General features: G+C 41.7%; 1 protein-coding gene across 4 annotated transcripts in view; it reads left to right on the top strand.

Moving 5' to 3' along the window:
- MAF (MAF bZIP transcription factor) overlaps positions 1–15825 on the top strand; it is a 184609-nt gene that overhangs the window by 11779 nt on the left and 157005 nt on the right. For 2 of the 4 annotated variants that reach the window (XM_027893947.1, XM_027893945.1), the window contains exon 2: positions 923–995. In XM_027893947.1, coding sequence (XP_027749748.1) covers positions 923–956 — 34 coding nt within the window. In that variant the 3' untranslated portion in view covers positions 957–995. The remainder of the gene's footprint in view (positions 1–922; positions 996–15825) is intronic. The other 2 variants (XM_027893943.1, XM_027893944.1) reach the window with 2 other exon arrangements.

Consider the following 15825-nt stretch of genomic DNA (forward strand, 5'->3'; position numbering starts at 1 on the left):
AGAAAGAAAGAAAGAAAGAAAGAAAGAAAGAAAGAAAGAAAAACAAAACAAACAAAAAACCCCATGCCACTGACTTTTGTTTTCAGAGCTGCAGAGCTGATCTGGAATCAAAATGCTGGAAAAGCACCTATGGTTTGTCTTGCCTATTTTTTTTTATTCAAGTCAATCAGACTTGTGGTTTATTCTTGTTCTGATTATGCTGCACAGTTACAATAAATGGAGGAAGCTGAAGCATTCCTGCAGGCAGTTTATAGAAAATATATGTGTATGCCTGGGTATGCACACTCAGGGAGAGAAAGCTGACTATAAGGGACACAACAAAATATCCATATTTAAGAAATGTGGATTGACTCGCTGACTTATCTCACTTATTGTACAAAGATTCACTCTATGTTGAATTTTTTTTTTTTTTTAAATTAGATTTTAAATATGTGTTGACAGGATGAATTTGTACAGTGTGAGTAACTGCAGGGAGAAATGACAGCTCTGCTTTTGTTATTAAACTACTGTCTGGAAAATAATGGAGTGTGTACAAAAATTGATTATTATTTTGCCAATTACATTAGTGCAGCTAATAACGATCATTAAGAAAGAAATACAGAAAGCTACATGCTTTCATGTCTTAGAAGCTGATATTCACTGGTGAGGCAAAAATACGTGTTTTTAAGGTAGTTTGTCAGTAAGTCTCCTGTTATTAATGTGAAGTAAATACTAGATGTGTGAGCTAGAAATGTTTCACTTCAAACTGTGTTCATTTCTTCTTCACTCAGAGTTAATAAACAGTGCAAGAGACTTTCTAAATTTAATTTAAGATTTGCATATAAAAGGTCCTATTCTGTACCATAGTGGCACAACAGACAGGCTTTACAATGTTAAATATTCCTTTTAATAATGGTTTATTTTAATATATTTGCTAAATTAGGTACCCGAGAGAATCATCTACAACGGTGATGTGAAAATCCCTGTTACCTGAGGTCAAAAAAAAAAAAAAAAAGGTATGTTTTCATTTTCATTAGCAATTTGACATATTTCAGCAGGGGTGGTAATTTCGCTGCTTTGTTTTCTGCTGCTAAGATGGTGCTTTTTGCTCCAGCCCCAGGGAGCCAGTGACAGGCTGTGGTGCAGCTTCCTGGGCTTTTGGGTGCCTGACTGACTTTCAGGTGCCTACAGGAACCGTTTGCAGTGATGGGGCTTTGTACTTTTGTCAGCCAGGCAGCTCTCCCGTGTCCCACAACTCATATATAATCCTTTGCAAATGTTTTCTTTCTTTTTCTTCAAATGCTGGCGTTCAGACATCAGCTACGGGGATTAAGGATGGGTCTTCTGAAGATCTCCCTCAGATCTTGATGAAAATCATGAGTCTGTGTTAGACAACTTCAGTACTTACAAATTACAATAGAGTTTAATTCACAGCACTGCTTTCCTCTGGAAATTCATGTTCATTCAGTCTGTCAACATTGACTAAAAAATATGCCGCTAATGAAAATGTGGGAATTAAAACTTTCAATCCTTTCCCCTGCTGGACTCAAAGAGGCACTTTATTTTTTTTTTTTTTCCATGAAATCTGATTTTTATTGACCTTGACTATAAAAATACTAAGTGGGTTAAATGAGCACCGAGGTTGCAATGACAGATTCCTGTGTGAATTTTTTTATGAAACCTCCTATTTTGGTTAAGAGCACAGGCTGCTGTACTGCCTGCCGTGCTTTGATCAATGGTTAAGTGCTATTAGAAAACAGCTGAATTTTATTAGCTCGTGGAATCAGGCTTGTCTAAATAATAGATTTATTTTTTATTTTTTAAAAGTAACGTAAATAATAAAATAATGGATTTATTTTCTATTGTTAAAAATAAATTTAAATAATAGATTTAGTATTTAAAATTTAAATTCGGATGGGGAAGATGTAATTAGTGCTCTAAACTCTAAAATAAATAGTACTGAGAGAAGTTTTTCATGGTGTATGGGCTGCAGGAGCACCAGAAGAGCTTCATTTTGAGCCTGATGCTCCTCTCACTTTCCTGAAGAACACCCTGGGAAGGGTTTTGCCTTAACTGCATGTTTTTTTTCTGTATTTCACCATTGTAAATGAGAGGGAAACCAGACCATTTGTGGTTTTTTGTGAAAACTTAAAGTGCAATATGTTTTTTTGCAAGGACAGAGCCAAGTCACGATTCAGCTCAGGTAAATACATGAAGTGTGTATTTTCCTTGCAAAGGTGCAGCACATATTCCGTCACCTTGCTCCTAGTGTAACATTTCTAATTTCAATAATCCCATAGGAAAACTGTAATTTCTTTACATATATATGTATGTTCTCTATATATTCTTCCTGTAATTTCTCTCTCTCTATATGGCTATTAGATTTATATAAATCAGTGATACATATTCTTCTTATCAATATAATAAAAAAGAAAAGCTTTTTCCCTTATGAACACTTGTGATCTCAGGATTTGCTTAACCTGCTGTTCTCCAGGACAATTCCTTCAGCCTTCCTTCACTATTTTGTGGTTGCTTTTTTCACATATTATAGAAAAAAACCCCAAACGAACCAGCAGCAGAATCCATTACTTTTAAGCAAATAACTCTTGAGTCTCGGAAGAGTTAACAAACTTTTATGGCAAGGTTCAGACAGTTCTGACCCCTATGGTAATATTTCATCTAAGGTTACTGTTGGGAGAGAAATCAAATTTCAGCTGTGAACATGATTGACAGGTGAAAGCAAGAGAGAGAAAGACATCTGGTCAGATGGGGAATTTGGGAAGGAGAAGGACAATTCAGGGAAGTGTCTCTGCGATATTAGGAATAATAAGCTTAGATATGAAAACTCCGATCCTGCACGCTGTCTGAAGGTGCACTCACTTGGTATTCACGGAGGCGTTTTGGTTGGGGGGGGGAGTGTGGAATTTAAGACTGTACATTTATAGCAGTGGACAGTAGTCTCCATGGTCTAACTTTCTAACTTGGCTCCTTTGAAGGAGTTGTGTTATTTCTGGCATACTTTTAGCATTTCAAGGCAGTTCGTTTTGTGAGTGTGACCGGAATGTTTGGAGGTTGCTGGTGAAGAGGTTCCCGCCGTAAGGTGTCCGGCAGGTCAGGTGGCAGCAGGGTTGGTGGAGATCAGGTGGTGGTGTCGTGCCATGTCCTCCAGCCTGGTGGGATCGCTGGGAGTTTTCAGAGTAAGCACTGCAGGACAAAAATTGTGTTTATGAAATGCACTGTTACACCAGGAAAAAAATTTCGTTGCTACCCCATAAAAGACCACAAAGGGGGCATTGTGGTATTTTACAAAGCAACTGCTATTTTCCAAGGGCCATATTCTGGCCTATTCCAACCCCTAACAGCATCTGTCCCCCACAGTACAGATGTAAGCCCAGGTGTATTTTATTGTGTTTCAGTGTATTTTGTTGGTGCAGAAGACCTTTTCCATCCTCCAACATCATGAAACCAACAGGAACAAAATATCCCTCTATTTCCTGATCGGCATGATGATGCTGGAAAGTAGAATTTTCTTCTGACATAAAAAACTGTAGGCAGGCTTTCTCTTAAAAAGGGCAAGAAAAAAAAAGTTGTTTTTTATCACTGTGTGCAACACTTAATGTTTCAGTTCTCAAAGAGGCTCTGAAGGACTTTTTTAGAGCTCCGAGGGCAGGATGTGGCAGTGATGGACCCTGGGATGTAAACTGCATCCTACCTACATCCCAGGTGAGAGGAGAGGTCCTGGGTGGGCTCCTGGCCCCACTGCAGGCTTTGGTAAAATCCCCCTTGAATTCCTGGGGAATTTACCACACTTCCACCACAATGGGAATGTCTACAGCCGAGGTCATACTAATGAAAAGCAAAATCTGAACTCATACTGCGGTATCCGAGTTGTGAATTCCCTGGATGGATGTTCTTATTTGGGAGTGAGGGTGGATTTCCCCCCTCCCCAATGCAGCTAAGCTGCTTTCAAAATAAAATAAATTAACCAGGAAAATCCACTCTCATTCTAGAGTAGGAGTGTCCACCCAGGGAATGGATAGCACTGTGGTGTGGTTTGCTACCTAATTTCCCCACATGGATGAGACCTAAACTAAGGAGAGAATAAGGAGCAGTAGAGAACAGAAATGTATTTTCTGTTCCTTTTCCAGTTTGCCTCTAAGACCTTTCACACAGGGGAAATCATGGCACTCTGAAAGTGTACATTTACCTACTTTTCGCTGCTAGTCCTGCATTCTCATCTACATTTTTAAAAGAGATTTGTGTTTTGTGCAAGACCTTTTGCACCCTTATACTGTTCACGTGTATTTGTGATGTGCAGTTGAGTCCATGTGTTGTCCATGACATCATTTCACCTTTCATGGCCATGGCCTGCGATGTCAAACCATCCAACTTCAGTGTAAACTAGACCATGTCACCTAAGTTTTATTCTCAGACCGCACATCTGATAAAATTGAAAATTAAAGCTAGGAGCTGTAAAACCAATCAAATTTCTTTATGCATGAGTGAGTTATTTTTAACTTTCCGTTGTTGAATTTATGCTCCTTGTAAAATGTCTTTATTTTCCAAGGCTGATATCAAGATAACTTCCATGAAATATTATTGGCAAACTTCCCACAGCAATCAATGGGAGCCTTGTATGTATTTTTCAAGCAGATGTGCTGTATTAAGCCTAAATGAGAATCTTTTCTATCAAATGGGATGCAATATGTTATTCTTGATTAAAAAATTCATAGTAACCTCTCTCTCTCTCCCTTTCCTCTCCCCAAATGTATTTTGTACAATTTACACGTCATTTCACACAGGTAGAAAAAAAATTCGGGAGGGTTTATAAAAAGCACAACTTTACTATGGCTCAAACTCCCTTCTAGCTCATTCCTGTGAATCTGAAGTAAGAAAACTTCTTGATTTTTTATAAGCAAAGAGAAAGTATATGCTGTATTTGACAGCTTTTACTCCCCTAAAATTCCCAGCAAAGTCAATTTAATAGTTTGCCCTGTGTTTAGAGTAAACTCTAAAATATTTTCCAATGATCTAGCTCTTGCTGTTGTTTAGTTCTAATAAAGGATTCTAAGATAAGTGCTTAAAAAAAAAAAAAAAGTAATATTTTTAACATCTCCTCTGGGTTTTCTAATTTGTGCCACTTACCAAATGATTCACACTGTACCAAAATACAGGAGATTGATGAGACAGGAAAAGTACTGATTTAACATCCCACATATAAAATTACTTCTCAGGCTTCCACATATAGTCCCAATGTTTAGAGAGTGAAGAAAGCGGGAGTTGGGAGTCACGGTCTGACTCACTTGTGAGACTTTGACCCAGTTATTTGATTCTAGATTCAGCAAAATACTGGAGCACTTTAAACTTGTTATCTGAGGTTTCTTCTAAAGGTCTGTTACCGTTGATCTCTTTATATCTCAGTTTACACAGTTATAAACATAGATAATTAGTTCTTACCTTCTAGGCTTTTGTGGGAGTTAAAAAATAGCTGTAATGTTCCTTGAAGCCCTTTAAGGAAAGCTTGTTTATTGAAGTGCTTGTCATGTACCTTATTTTGTGTCCTGGGATGAGAAGTCATTGGTGTTGCCCAAGTCCCATTCACCATTTCTACAGGGATGGGAATTTAGTTTCTTGAGTGTACCAGGCCAGGAGTACAAAGGTCAGGTGCTTTGGGAGCTGGTATTTTTCTGAATTACCCGTAACCTGACTTTACCCTGATTTTGAATGTGTCAAAACGTAGGCAAAATCATGGCTCAGTTATGTGCCCCCTTTCTCTCCTAAAGACAATACATCTTTAATACTTGTACGTACACACACATATGTGGAATAGCTCCTGTGCACCTGCAAGACATGTAGAGGTCACACTGCCCTTGTAATTCCTCCCCTTCCTGCCATTACCTTTATTTCCCAAGGTTCGAGCCATTACCATTCAGCAGTTGTGCAGCTTTTCTTTTCTTCCATCCCCAAATTATTATTGTTTCCCTCCTACCTTCTACCCCTCCCGATCCGTAATGGAGTCCTCAGCTGTAAATTTGCTAACCGTAAAGATTTTTGCTTGAAATGTTTTGAAAACGCCGTGAGGAGGAAAAAAAAAAAAAAAGAAAAAAAGAAAAAAAGAAAGCCCATGAACAACACGCTGTGCCCTGCTCCGGCACTGCACTTCTACGGCAAAGATAATAAAGATATTAGCACTCATATAATTTCAGATAGGAAATGAAACCAGACATGAAAGAAACACTAGCTCCAGCTGTTGAGTGGGAATCAAACTAGCTATGGGAATTACAGGTATTGTCACCGGAGACAGCCTGACTTCTGAGAAATGACCTCAGGTGTAGGAGCTTGCTGTGGCCCCTTGCAGATATTAACACCTAATTAACAATCTGCGAGAGCATCCTACATCTTAATCACCAGTGAGGTGAGAATGACAATCACAAGGAGGAGAAGGAGAAGGGAAATGGTAATTTTTCCTCTGCACGCATCATCTAATAACCATGGTTATTCAGATGCAGCTAAATGCGATTTCCTTTTAGTCATTTCTGTCTATTGGAAGGCACAGTAAGTTCATTTGCTAGCAGGTAGGCAGCGGAGGTGAGAATTGAATTGATCTGAGATACTCTGAAAAATTGACCCTGAGGTCATTCCTAGTTTAAATTGGGAAGTAAGGCTGAGCTCATGTCTTCCCTTTCTTCTCTCCCCTCTCCCTACTCCCCCTCTTTTTGTGTTTCCAGGCGTATTAGTCTGCACTGTGTAATTATTTAAACATACTCTGATGGTGGGGAACCTTGTTCCCTCAAAGTTAATCAAAATAAAGAGCGCTTTTGTTAGCGGTGATAGGTAATTAAGCCGCGGCTCGGCGTTGAGCAGGGGCTTTGTGCTGGGTTATTGACGGCAGGGTCGGGCTCCCCGGCCCTTCCCTGCGCAGCCCAGCCCAGATTCAGGCTCAGGCTAATTTAGGGAAAGGGGGTGTGAAGGCATGTGAGTGCTTAACGGGGCCAGGCTGTAAAGGAGCGGGGTGCACGGCAGCGCATCCGGAGTCTCCCAGGGGAAGGGCTGTTTTCCCTGGGGAGAGGTGCCTGTTTTAAAGAGGTGAACAATCAGAGGTGGCATTTCTGCTGCCTGCCTGCGGTTTTCTGGCTGCGGTTTTAGCCAGCTGTAAGTGTTGATGGGAGCAACCCACTAACCCCATTTCAGCTCCAGCATAGACACTTAGGGCCAAATTCTGCGTCCTTTTACCTGTGCGAATGCTCAGGAGCATGAGGGAGCTGATGGAGAGGCTCTGGACTTAGACCCGTGCCAAAAGGCTGGTGCTAGTAAAAAGCAAGCCAGAAAGTAAAACAAAGGCAGGGTTTGCTTGTTTCCATCAAGGCCAAGGCAGGAGTAGCCTCCCTGGGATCTGTGGTGGTGCTCCAGCTTGCCTCTGTATCACTTGGGCAGGATCTGGTGGAGTTTTAATGTAACGCCTTTTAATGGATGCTTTTATGTGTGTGCTTCCAAACAGCTTCCACTTTCAAACGGCTTTACAAGAGAGTTAAAACGAGAGGCAGGCAGGGAGTGAGGGATATCTACATAAGTACGTCTTGTAGTCCTCATTCTTCAGTGGCTCTACCCACAGCACTCCCTTGCTGTGCGCAGGAACAATCTCTTTCCATATTACTTGCACCCAAATTATATTCTAAGGAGGAAAGAATGGCCAAGTGGAGACAACATTATATTAACCACTCAGCTTCCATGGAGAGTCCCATCATTTTCTTTCCAATGACAAGAGATAATCTCTGTGATTTCTGTTGTGCTCGCTTCTCTGACTCCTTTAGCTTTGTTTTCCTGTGTTGGCCTTGCACTAAAAAATATAACTTGACATCTTGTGTCTTCTCAGCTAAAAAGGTATCAGTTCCTGGACTTAATGTCAGCTGTACCCAGATCAAAGGCAAGAAACATAAAAGTTGACATATATTATTTATTTCATGGTTTACATCAATGATGCTTCTCTCTACCCTTTTTTGTTATTATTGCTGATGTTTTGCCCGTAATGTTGCACTCGCTTCTCAAACGTGTTTGTCCCCTACAGACAAATATTCATATTAATGTAATCCATCAGCAGCTAACAAACGCCAGCTCACTTCGGCATTTTCCGCACATCCAAAAATCCCGTTGTTTTTGCAGGACTCGGGTGTGAGAAGAATGCAGGATCGGGCCCAGGGGTGGAATTTGGGAGCTGGAGACTTTCTCCCTCATCCCCAGCAACGCCCGGGGCTGGCTGGAGCAGCAGCCTGGGGCGCTGGTGTGGGGAGTGGGAAACGCTGCCTTCCCTCCCTGCATTGTGAGCTGCTGCAGAGGCGAGACGAATGCCAGGCTTTGAGGGGAGCAAAAGCTCAAAATAGACTTTTTTTTTTTTTTTTTTTTAATATAAGTTGTTTGGGTTTCCCCCCCACACACACACACACCTTTCCCCATCTGTCTTCCCTGCCTTTGGAGTTCTGAGTGAGTAATGCAGGGTCTGTCTTATAAATGTGTCCAGAAAATCATCTGAGATCAGTCAGAAATGCTGCTCCAACCTGTGCTTCCCTCTGACTGCTCCGCTTAGTGTAAAACTTCCCTTTTTTTTTTTTCCTTCTTTGTCAACAACTGTGGCAGGTTCTACTTCCTGAGTTATAGAATCATCTGAAATGCTGAGTCTGATATTGCCCCCTACCCTCCCACGAGCTTTTTTTTTTTTTTTCTGCAACGAAAATAATAACGCTTGAGAACCATCCTTGGGATTATTTTGTTGTTGTTGTTGTTTTGTTCTCTTTTGTTTAGTTTGGTTTTTATTTTAAAGCTTGCTGACAATTGTCAAATGTTCATTCCAGCAAAGAAGTCCTCGGAGGGCACAACCCCGCTGCACAGCCGGCAGGAGTAATTTGCAGTGCTCCTTGGAGCTCAGCTACTCAGCCAATGTGTGTCGCTTTACTATTTCTTTAAAATTTAATTGGGATCGGGCAATCAAGTGTCTCCAAATTTTTTGCCTCTTCAGGCTGCAATAAAGCCACTTATAATTTATAATCAAAGTTTGATATCGTTAAACTAAACTGTAAAACCTACTTCAGGGCTCCAGTCGTAAAATAAGTGTACGATAAATATTGCAGTGGGGCTTGAGCAGCACAGCTAACAACAGCGCAGTGACTGCATGTGCACACACACATATTTCACACTTGGGTTTTCTTTTTTATTTTGACTTTGTGTGCATACGTTTAGTTCCAGGGGTAAAAAAGATCGAAAGGACAGATAACTGAGGTGTATTCTTTCTTGGAAAAATTGAAGCTAAGATGGATTTATAGCCCTAGTAGTTTATTTAAATGCAAAATGAAGCGTTAATTCATTAAACTCGTTTATGCATCAACATTATTTTTATGTCTTTATTTATATTTTCCTGTAATGTGGAGCAATGTAGTATTCATCCTGGGTTTTTCTGTCTGTTGACTGTACTGCTCCTTTGCTTAGATTTTTTTTCTAACAAGGCAGCTCATTTAGAAAGAAATGTTTATGTGAAGTGCTTGTCAGTTGGCATTTTTACTGGTGTGCTAACCCAAAGGTAAAATATAAAGGCACGTCTTTTCCTTGCTGGCTTGTTGCTACTAGAAGGGTTCCTCCCTTGTTAGCTTGATAAATAATTTTACTAGCGGGAATCTGCTGAATTTTTATGCTTGCTGTCTATTTTCTGCTTGCTGCAAATAAATTCCAGCACTCAGAGGGCACTAAAACTCCAAACACATGGTATTTTCCCATTTTGTTGCTGGTTGCCTAAAATATTTACTTCATCTCGTGTTTTTAATTAAATCTTCTTAAAAAAAAAAAAAAAAAAGAGAGAGAAAGAAAAAAAATCCTTGATGTTTTACAGTTATTTCTAAATTAAGGTTTCAGCCAAGATTGTACCTAATGTGAAGTCTTGGGTTGAAATAACACATTATCACAGGTAGACTAAATGGGTAGTGTTAAATCAGTCATCACTCCAACTACCTAATGTTTTTCAGATTAAGTGCAAGGTTTATTTATTGATATATTATCTCTTTAAGCATTTCTTACAATTTATTATATACTTTTAGGTTTCCCAGTTTGCAATCGAGAAAGCTAATCCAATTCGTGAAATAAATTCTCTAGTTTGGCAAGAGAAAGCACCGAAAAGGTTTAGATTATGGGTTGTCGTGGCACGTATGGCAGAAAAAAGTTTACAAGAAAATAAGTTGGGAAAGCAAACGTGGAAGAGGCACTGGTTCACTTTTTTCACCTTTTTTTAACTTTTTTTTTTTTTTAAGCTTTATGCATTTTGAAATTTAATTCAGGAAGCAAGAGCCAAACTGAAAAATCTCTTCTTCCTCCCCCATAGCAAACTCTCCCTGTCAGAGGGTGGTTGTCACTGTTGCACATCTGGAGACTCACAGCTCCTTGGCAGCACATCCCCACTCAGAGTCCCACGTGCCTTATTTTGGAGGGCTTTGCATCCTTGCATGGATTTAGGGGCTGGTTTGTGCGAGGCTTCTTCACCAGTGCTGGTGTTTAGATCTGCCTGGGGTCAGGTCCCCTTGCAGTGCTTGTGGGTGCTGGTGTCACAGGGACAGATTATTTTGCTACCAGCAGGATCCCTCCCTGTGGCTTTCCCTGTGGAGCAGTTCCACATCTTGCCAGAGTCACAGGGATGCAGCCAACATCTCTTCCTTACACATCTGCACAGTTCAGGGGGTGAGCAGTTAAAGGATCTGGATGCAGGCTGGTCACACTGCTGTCCTGTCCTATGCCCACCCCATCTCCAGCCAGAGAAGCCTGGCTGGTGCAGGGGAGCCAAACAGCATGCCCTGTTTGGGCTTTCCTTCAAACAGCAGAAAGCCAAATACCCTTGAAGATGCCAGGCAAATCCACGAGAAATTTTGTAATTATTTGCGTATTTTTAGCACAATTCATCTCAAAGAAACTTTTGAGATGATTTTGGCCCAAATTCTTGGATTCTCACACCAACCCTCATCCAATTCGTTTGCTTATTTCCATAAGAATTAGGGGATGGATCAGAGTGGTGTAACCCCTGCAGTCATCAGCCTTTTTATTTGCAGGACTACATCCCAAATCAGGTACTTAGCTAGTGGGAAGAACTGATGCACCAACCCTGAATAGATAAGAGAAAAGCTTGGGCAGTGGGGAAAATTACCCTTGGGGGGCTCAGCTGTGTAAAATTTTAAGGGAAATAGGGTTACAAGATGCCTCAGGAGGGTATGTAATCCATCCCTGTGCCATGAGGCAGGGTCAGACAGGCTTACATTATCCGTGACAGATATTTGCATAACCTGTCGTTGAAGCCCCCCATGGAGAGCGTGACACCTCCGTGGAGCCCCCCTGGCAGACCTTGTCCACCACCCCTCCTTAAAAGCATTTCTCCTTGTCTAACCTGCAGCACGAGTCCCTCATGTCCCAGTCACCTCAGACACCAAGGACAGCCCTTTTCCTTTCCTCTTTGCACTGACCCTTTGCATATTTGAAGGCTGTTGTTGTGGCTTGCAGCAGCCTCCTTTTCTCTAGACTAAACAGCTCCACGTTTTTCGGTCTTTTCTTCCTGGGTTACGGTCGTGACGTTTTTATTTAATATCTCATCTGAAGAGTCCACATACAGTAAACTTGCTGGAATTCAATTTACCTGTGTTGAAAAGGACTGTGAGGATGCTGCCTGAAGGCTTTACAGCATCTGAAAGGGGGATAATTTAATTCTTACTCTGATATTCTGTCTTTTGAGGGATGGAGGGTAGGGAGCATTTCTTTAGCTGGGAGTGTTAACTGCAGCATCCCCACGAATTTGCCCTGTTAACAGTAATATCGTAGTGCAGCCTACAGCCAGAGGGTAGTGACAGGCTTTAGGAAGCGTGTCTTGACATTTTATGATTTTATACAGAAAAGTAAGAATAAGAGATAGGATGCAGCCTCTGTGGATGCAGGTAACACCTTGGGGTGTGCCTTCAAGGTGCTCCATGCAGAATTTGTCCCACGGGGTTCATGAATTTCAGCAGCAGCTGAGCAGCCACACCCATCTGCACACCGCCTTCCTCTCCGCTGGTGTTGCTGCTCATCCCTAGTTTGGTTAGATCCAACCTTTCCTTTGTGACAGAAGGAAGTTTTCCCCAAAATGCTTCTGATGAAGGTGAACCAAAGAGGATTTTTCAGCTATCTGCACAGACCTGGACTTTGCTTTTGGCTCTAAGTTGTGTGGGTTTTTTTTTAAAGTTGGAAAATACTTTAGGGCTCTTTTAATGAAAATTCTCTTCACATCTAAAACAAAAAAAAAAAAAAGAGGGAAAACAGAGCCTCCTAATTCTGCTTTTCTCATTGTTTTCCAGTGTCTTACTTGGGAGGTTGGTGGGGAGATGTCCTGGAGCAAACCATAAGTGTTTACTTGCAATTAAACATTCCCCAGGGATGTTTCTTCTCAGATACGCTGCTAAAAATTGCCCCACAGTGAGATTTAATCTGCAGGCCAGAATATCAGGGAGGATCTCCTGGAGGTGGATTTAGGTTTTGCAGGATTTTGGCTTCCTAACTGAAGCCTTGACCAAACCCTGCCTTAAAAGGTGCCAGCAGATGTAGGGGCACATGCTGCCACCTCACTTCAGTTATGAGGAAAGCAAAATGAGAGTGACCTTGCTGAGCCATTGGCTCAAAGCATAGATGTAGCAGCAGAAGTGAAAATATGTGCTTCCTTCTTTAAAGAATGGAGTTAGGGACCAGTTCTTACCATGGGAAGGAAGAGAGGGGGAAAATGTATTGTCTTCCTTTCAGTACTTCATTTTACTTTGCAAAGTGATTAATGCATTGCAATAGCGAATTTATTGTATAGCCTGATTACTACGGCATAATAAATCTAAACAACTGTGACTGTCATGGTGATAAGGCTGGCATGATTTTTTTCTCCCTTAAAAAAGGTTTATAAGTTAAGCTTAACTTTTAGCTTTTTGTATTTCTGGGATAAAATTTATTTTGGCCATTACAGCTCTATCTGTTTGAAACTGCACCAAAAGGAAATAAGTTGCTCAAAAGGATGGTATATTATAGGGAGAGTTTTACCTCCACTCAATTTGCAAAAGAAAGTGAACATCAGCATTAAAATGGAAATGGAGTTCAGGAGAAAATAATAACTCAGTTGTTTAAAAAAAAAAAAAGTTGTAACATTTAAAAGGAACTTTTCAAGTATCAAGGATGGACAACCCAATTAAATTAACTGCATTATAGTCACGGCCGTTAACACCTCGGGCTCAGCTTTTCTCAGGCTACTGCAGTTTGCTGAGGACTTGTCTATGCCTGGATAAGAGACTTCCAGGGAGAAGAGCTTGCAACTAATTAGAGCCATTTTGTCTGAATTGCAGGGAAATTGGTACTCCAGTGTCAGTGCTGTGGCTGTGCTGAACCAGAGCCTGAGCAGGTGCTGGGTTTGGGCAGGACCTCTTGGCCACATGGGCACTTCCCACGGCCTGTGATCCATTCCACTCACTTCAGACATGGAAATAATTGTGTCTTTCATTTTCCTTCCCTCTTTCCCTGAACACTCACGAAAGGGCACTGCACCTCTGTGCTACAGGAGGTCACATACGTTCCAGCCAAATGCTGTGGTGGGGGTTAGTCGTGTGACAACACCCAACTTTTGGAGGGCATGGTGTGGAAAGAGATCTGGTAGCCATGATGTCCATTTAGGCCCTGCTTCTCCCACCAGTGATAAGATACCCAGTGCAGGGCAACATCAGGGTGTCTTAGTGCCAGGGGAGCTCTCACATCCTGGGTTTTCTACTCTCTTTCCCTCTCCCAAGGCTCCTGCCCACCACATCTCACAACCTCTTCTTCAGAGCAGCACCAGCTGCTTTGGCAGAAGCAGAGAGCACTCTGCATCTTTCTATGCCTTGGTCCATCACTGCTTTGTCTTCCTCCAGGTCTTCGCACAAAATCTGGGACCAAGACAGAGAATGTGGCAAACTTAAGCTGGCAGAAAACTCAGCTGTCACCCAAGCTGAGTAACAGCTGTAAGTCGTGAACTGCAAATTGCTTCCAAATAGGTGCAGCTGAAATTTCTTGCAGAGCTGTATGAGTTTTGTAGTGTGAAGAAAGACTGGGAAAAGATCATGAGCCAGTACAGCCTTCAACTAAGGCCTGTTGTAGCCAAACTTGCGAACAACATATTTGGATCGGGAGCTACAGAGTAAGTTTTTCTTTTGCATTAAGAGCATATGAAAGTGATAAGGGTGACAGTCTCTAGCCTCTGAAAACTCTCTCTTTGTGAAGGAGGTATCTTCATTTCCCATCTCTGAAAACCTCCTGCCTGATAAGCTATCTGCTTCTGTTGGTGTATTCATGGCTGGGGTGGGAAATGAACCCCTGTGCTGGTTGTGAGGTGGTTGGAAGACCTTTCCCTTCCCAGTACCCAAGAGACACCATGCCCATTTGCAGTCATCAGTGGTGTTTGATTTGGACTGGCAGTGCTGGAATTTGGGTCTGGGAAACTGAGTTTAGCCTCTCAAGAACACCAAGGCTTGCAACCAGGACTGGTACAAGCTGGTAGTTTGTATTTAAAAAGTTTGTATTTAAAAAGTTGAGTGTCTGCCTGATTTTAAGTCCCTGGACTCCTGGCATTTTTTCTTTCTCTCACTTTTCCTCAAGTTACATTGTAGATTATCTCGAAGCCAGTAGAGTTCAAAAGGTCTCTATTTAGATATGAATTACTTCATTCAGGAAGAAAAAAAAAAAAAGGAAGTTACTTGGTACAATCTGGTACAATCAAGTATCATGAAGGGGGAAAAAAACCCTAAAGCTTTTGCACAGGCTCTCAAGGGCTCAAAGGCTTCTTTTTTTCCCTGGGTATGTTGAACATCTTGAAAATAAACCAGCATGTTTCAAAAGAGAAGATAGATGTGTCTGTTCAAATAGGCATTGCATTTGGAATTGGTGCCTCTGGTTGTTAAACAGAATCCTTGTTTAACATCCTCATTAAGAACTGTGACTTGCCACCAGTTTTATGAAGATCAAGTCATTTACTTTTAAAGTAAATTAAAGCAAATTTCTCTGTGGTGACAAGTCAATAAAACAATGGAAGGCTCAAGTTTTTCTATCACCCAACATCTGTTCCTTGTTTTCCTCTAGATGTAGATGCCCTGTGTGCAGCAATAGGTGAACAGAGTGAGAGCCAACAGCTGTAATGTTGGGGGTTTTGGGTTGGGGGTTTTTTTGGTGGTGTTTTGGGGGGTTTGTTTGTTTCTTTGTTTGTTTGCCTTTTTCAAGTAATTCTGTAAGCCCTGTCCATTTTTTGGAAAGGGTAATCTTGTAGTTTCCCATGGCAGAACGTTCAGAGTTGTATTGACACGTGAGTGGTGACAGTCGATGGCTCTGATGCTGTATTTCATTGCTGGAGTGGTGAGCCCCTTCTCAGAAGCTCAGTCAGCAAAAAACGAGATCCCTGTCTTCTGCCCAAGCCACCCACACCCCGAGCAGACACCTCTGAAGCAGAGGGTACTCGGGTGCTCTCTGAGCCGTGGTGGGAACTGGGTTGTGTAAAACCTCACCGAAACCACTTCCACATTGTACCCGCACGTAACCTGTTTGTCTTGAATCATTGTCTCGGGGGGAAGCCAGCAGATGAAAACCAAGGTACTAGGACCCAGTTTATATTTCAGCAAGTGCAAGATGCGAACTGCACCGTGTTTGTTTTAAGTGTTCTGAAGGGGTTGGCGTTTGGCGGTGTGAGAACTGGCCCCCTGCCGTGTGAAGTGTTCGCATGTGGATTTGGGCTGCGTGGGAAATGCTGGCAGAGTGGAAAAGAGAGGGGAAGCTCTGCTGGGAAAGTGAGAGGGGGCT

The sequence above is a fragment of the Empidonax traillii genome, unplaced genomic scaffold (assembly GCF_003031625.1).
Source record: "Empidonax traillii isolate 1590-97213 ecotype Southwest subspecies unplaced genomic scaffold, ASM303162v1 scaffold413:size1348891, whole genome shotgun sequence".
Lineage (NCBI taxonomy): Eukaryota > Metazoa > Chordata > Aves > Passeriformes > Tyrannidae > Empidonax > Empidonax traillii.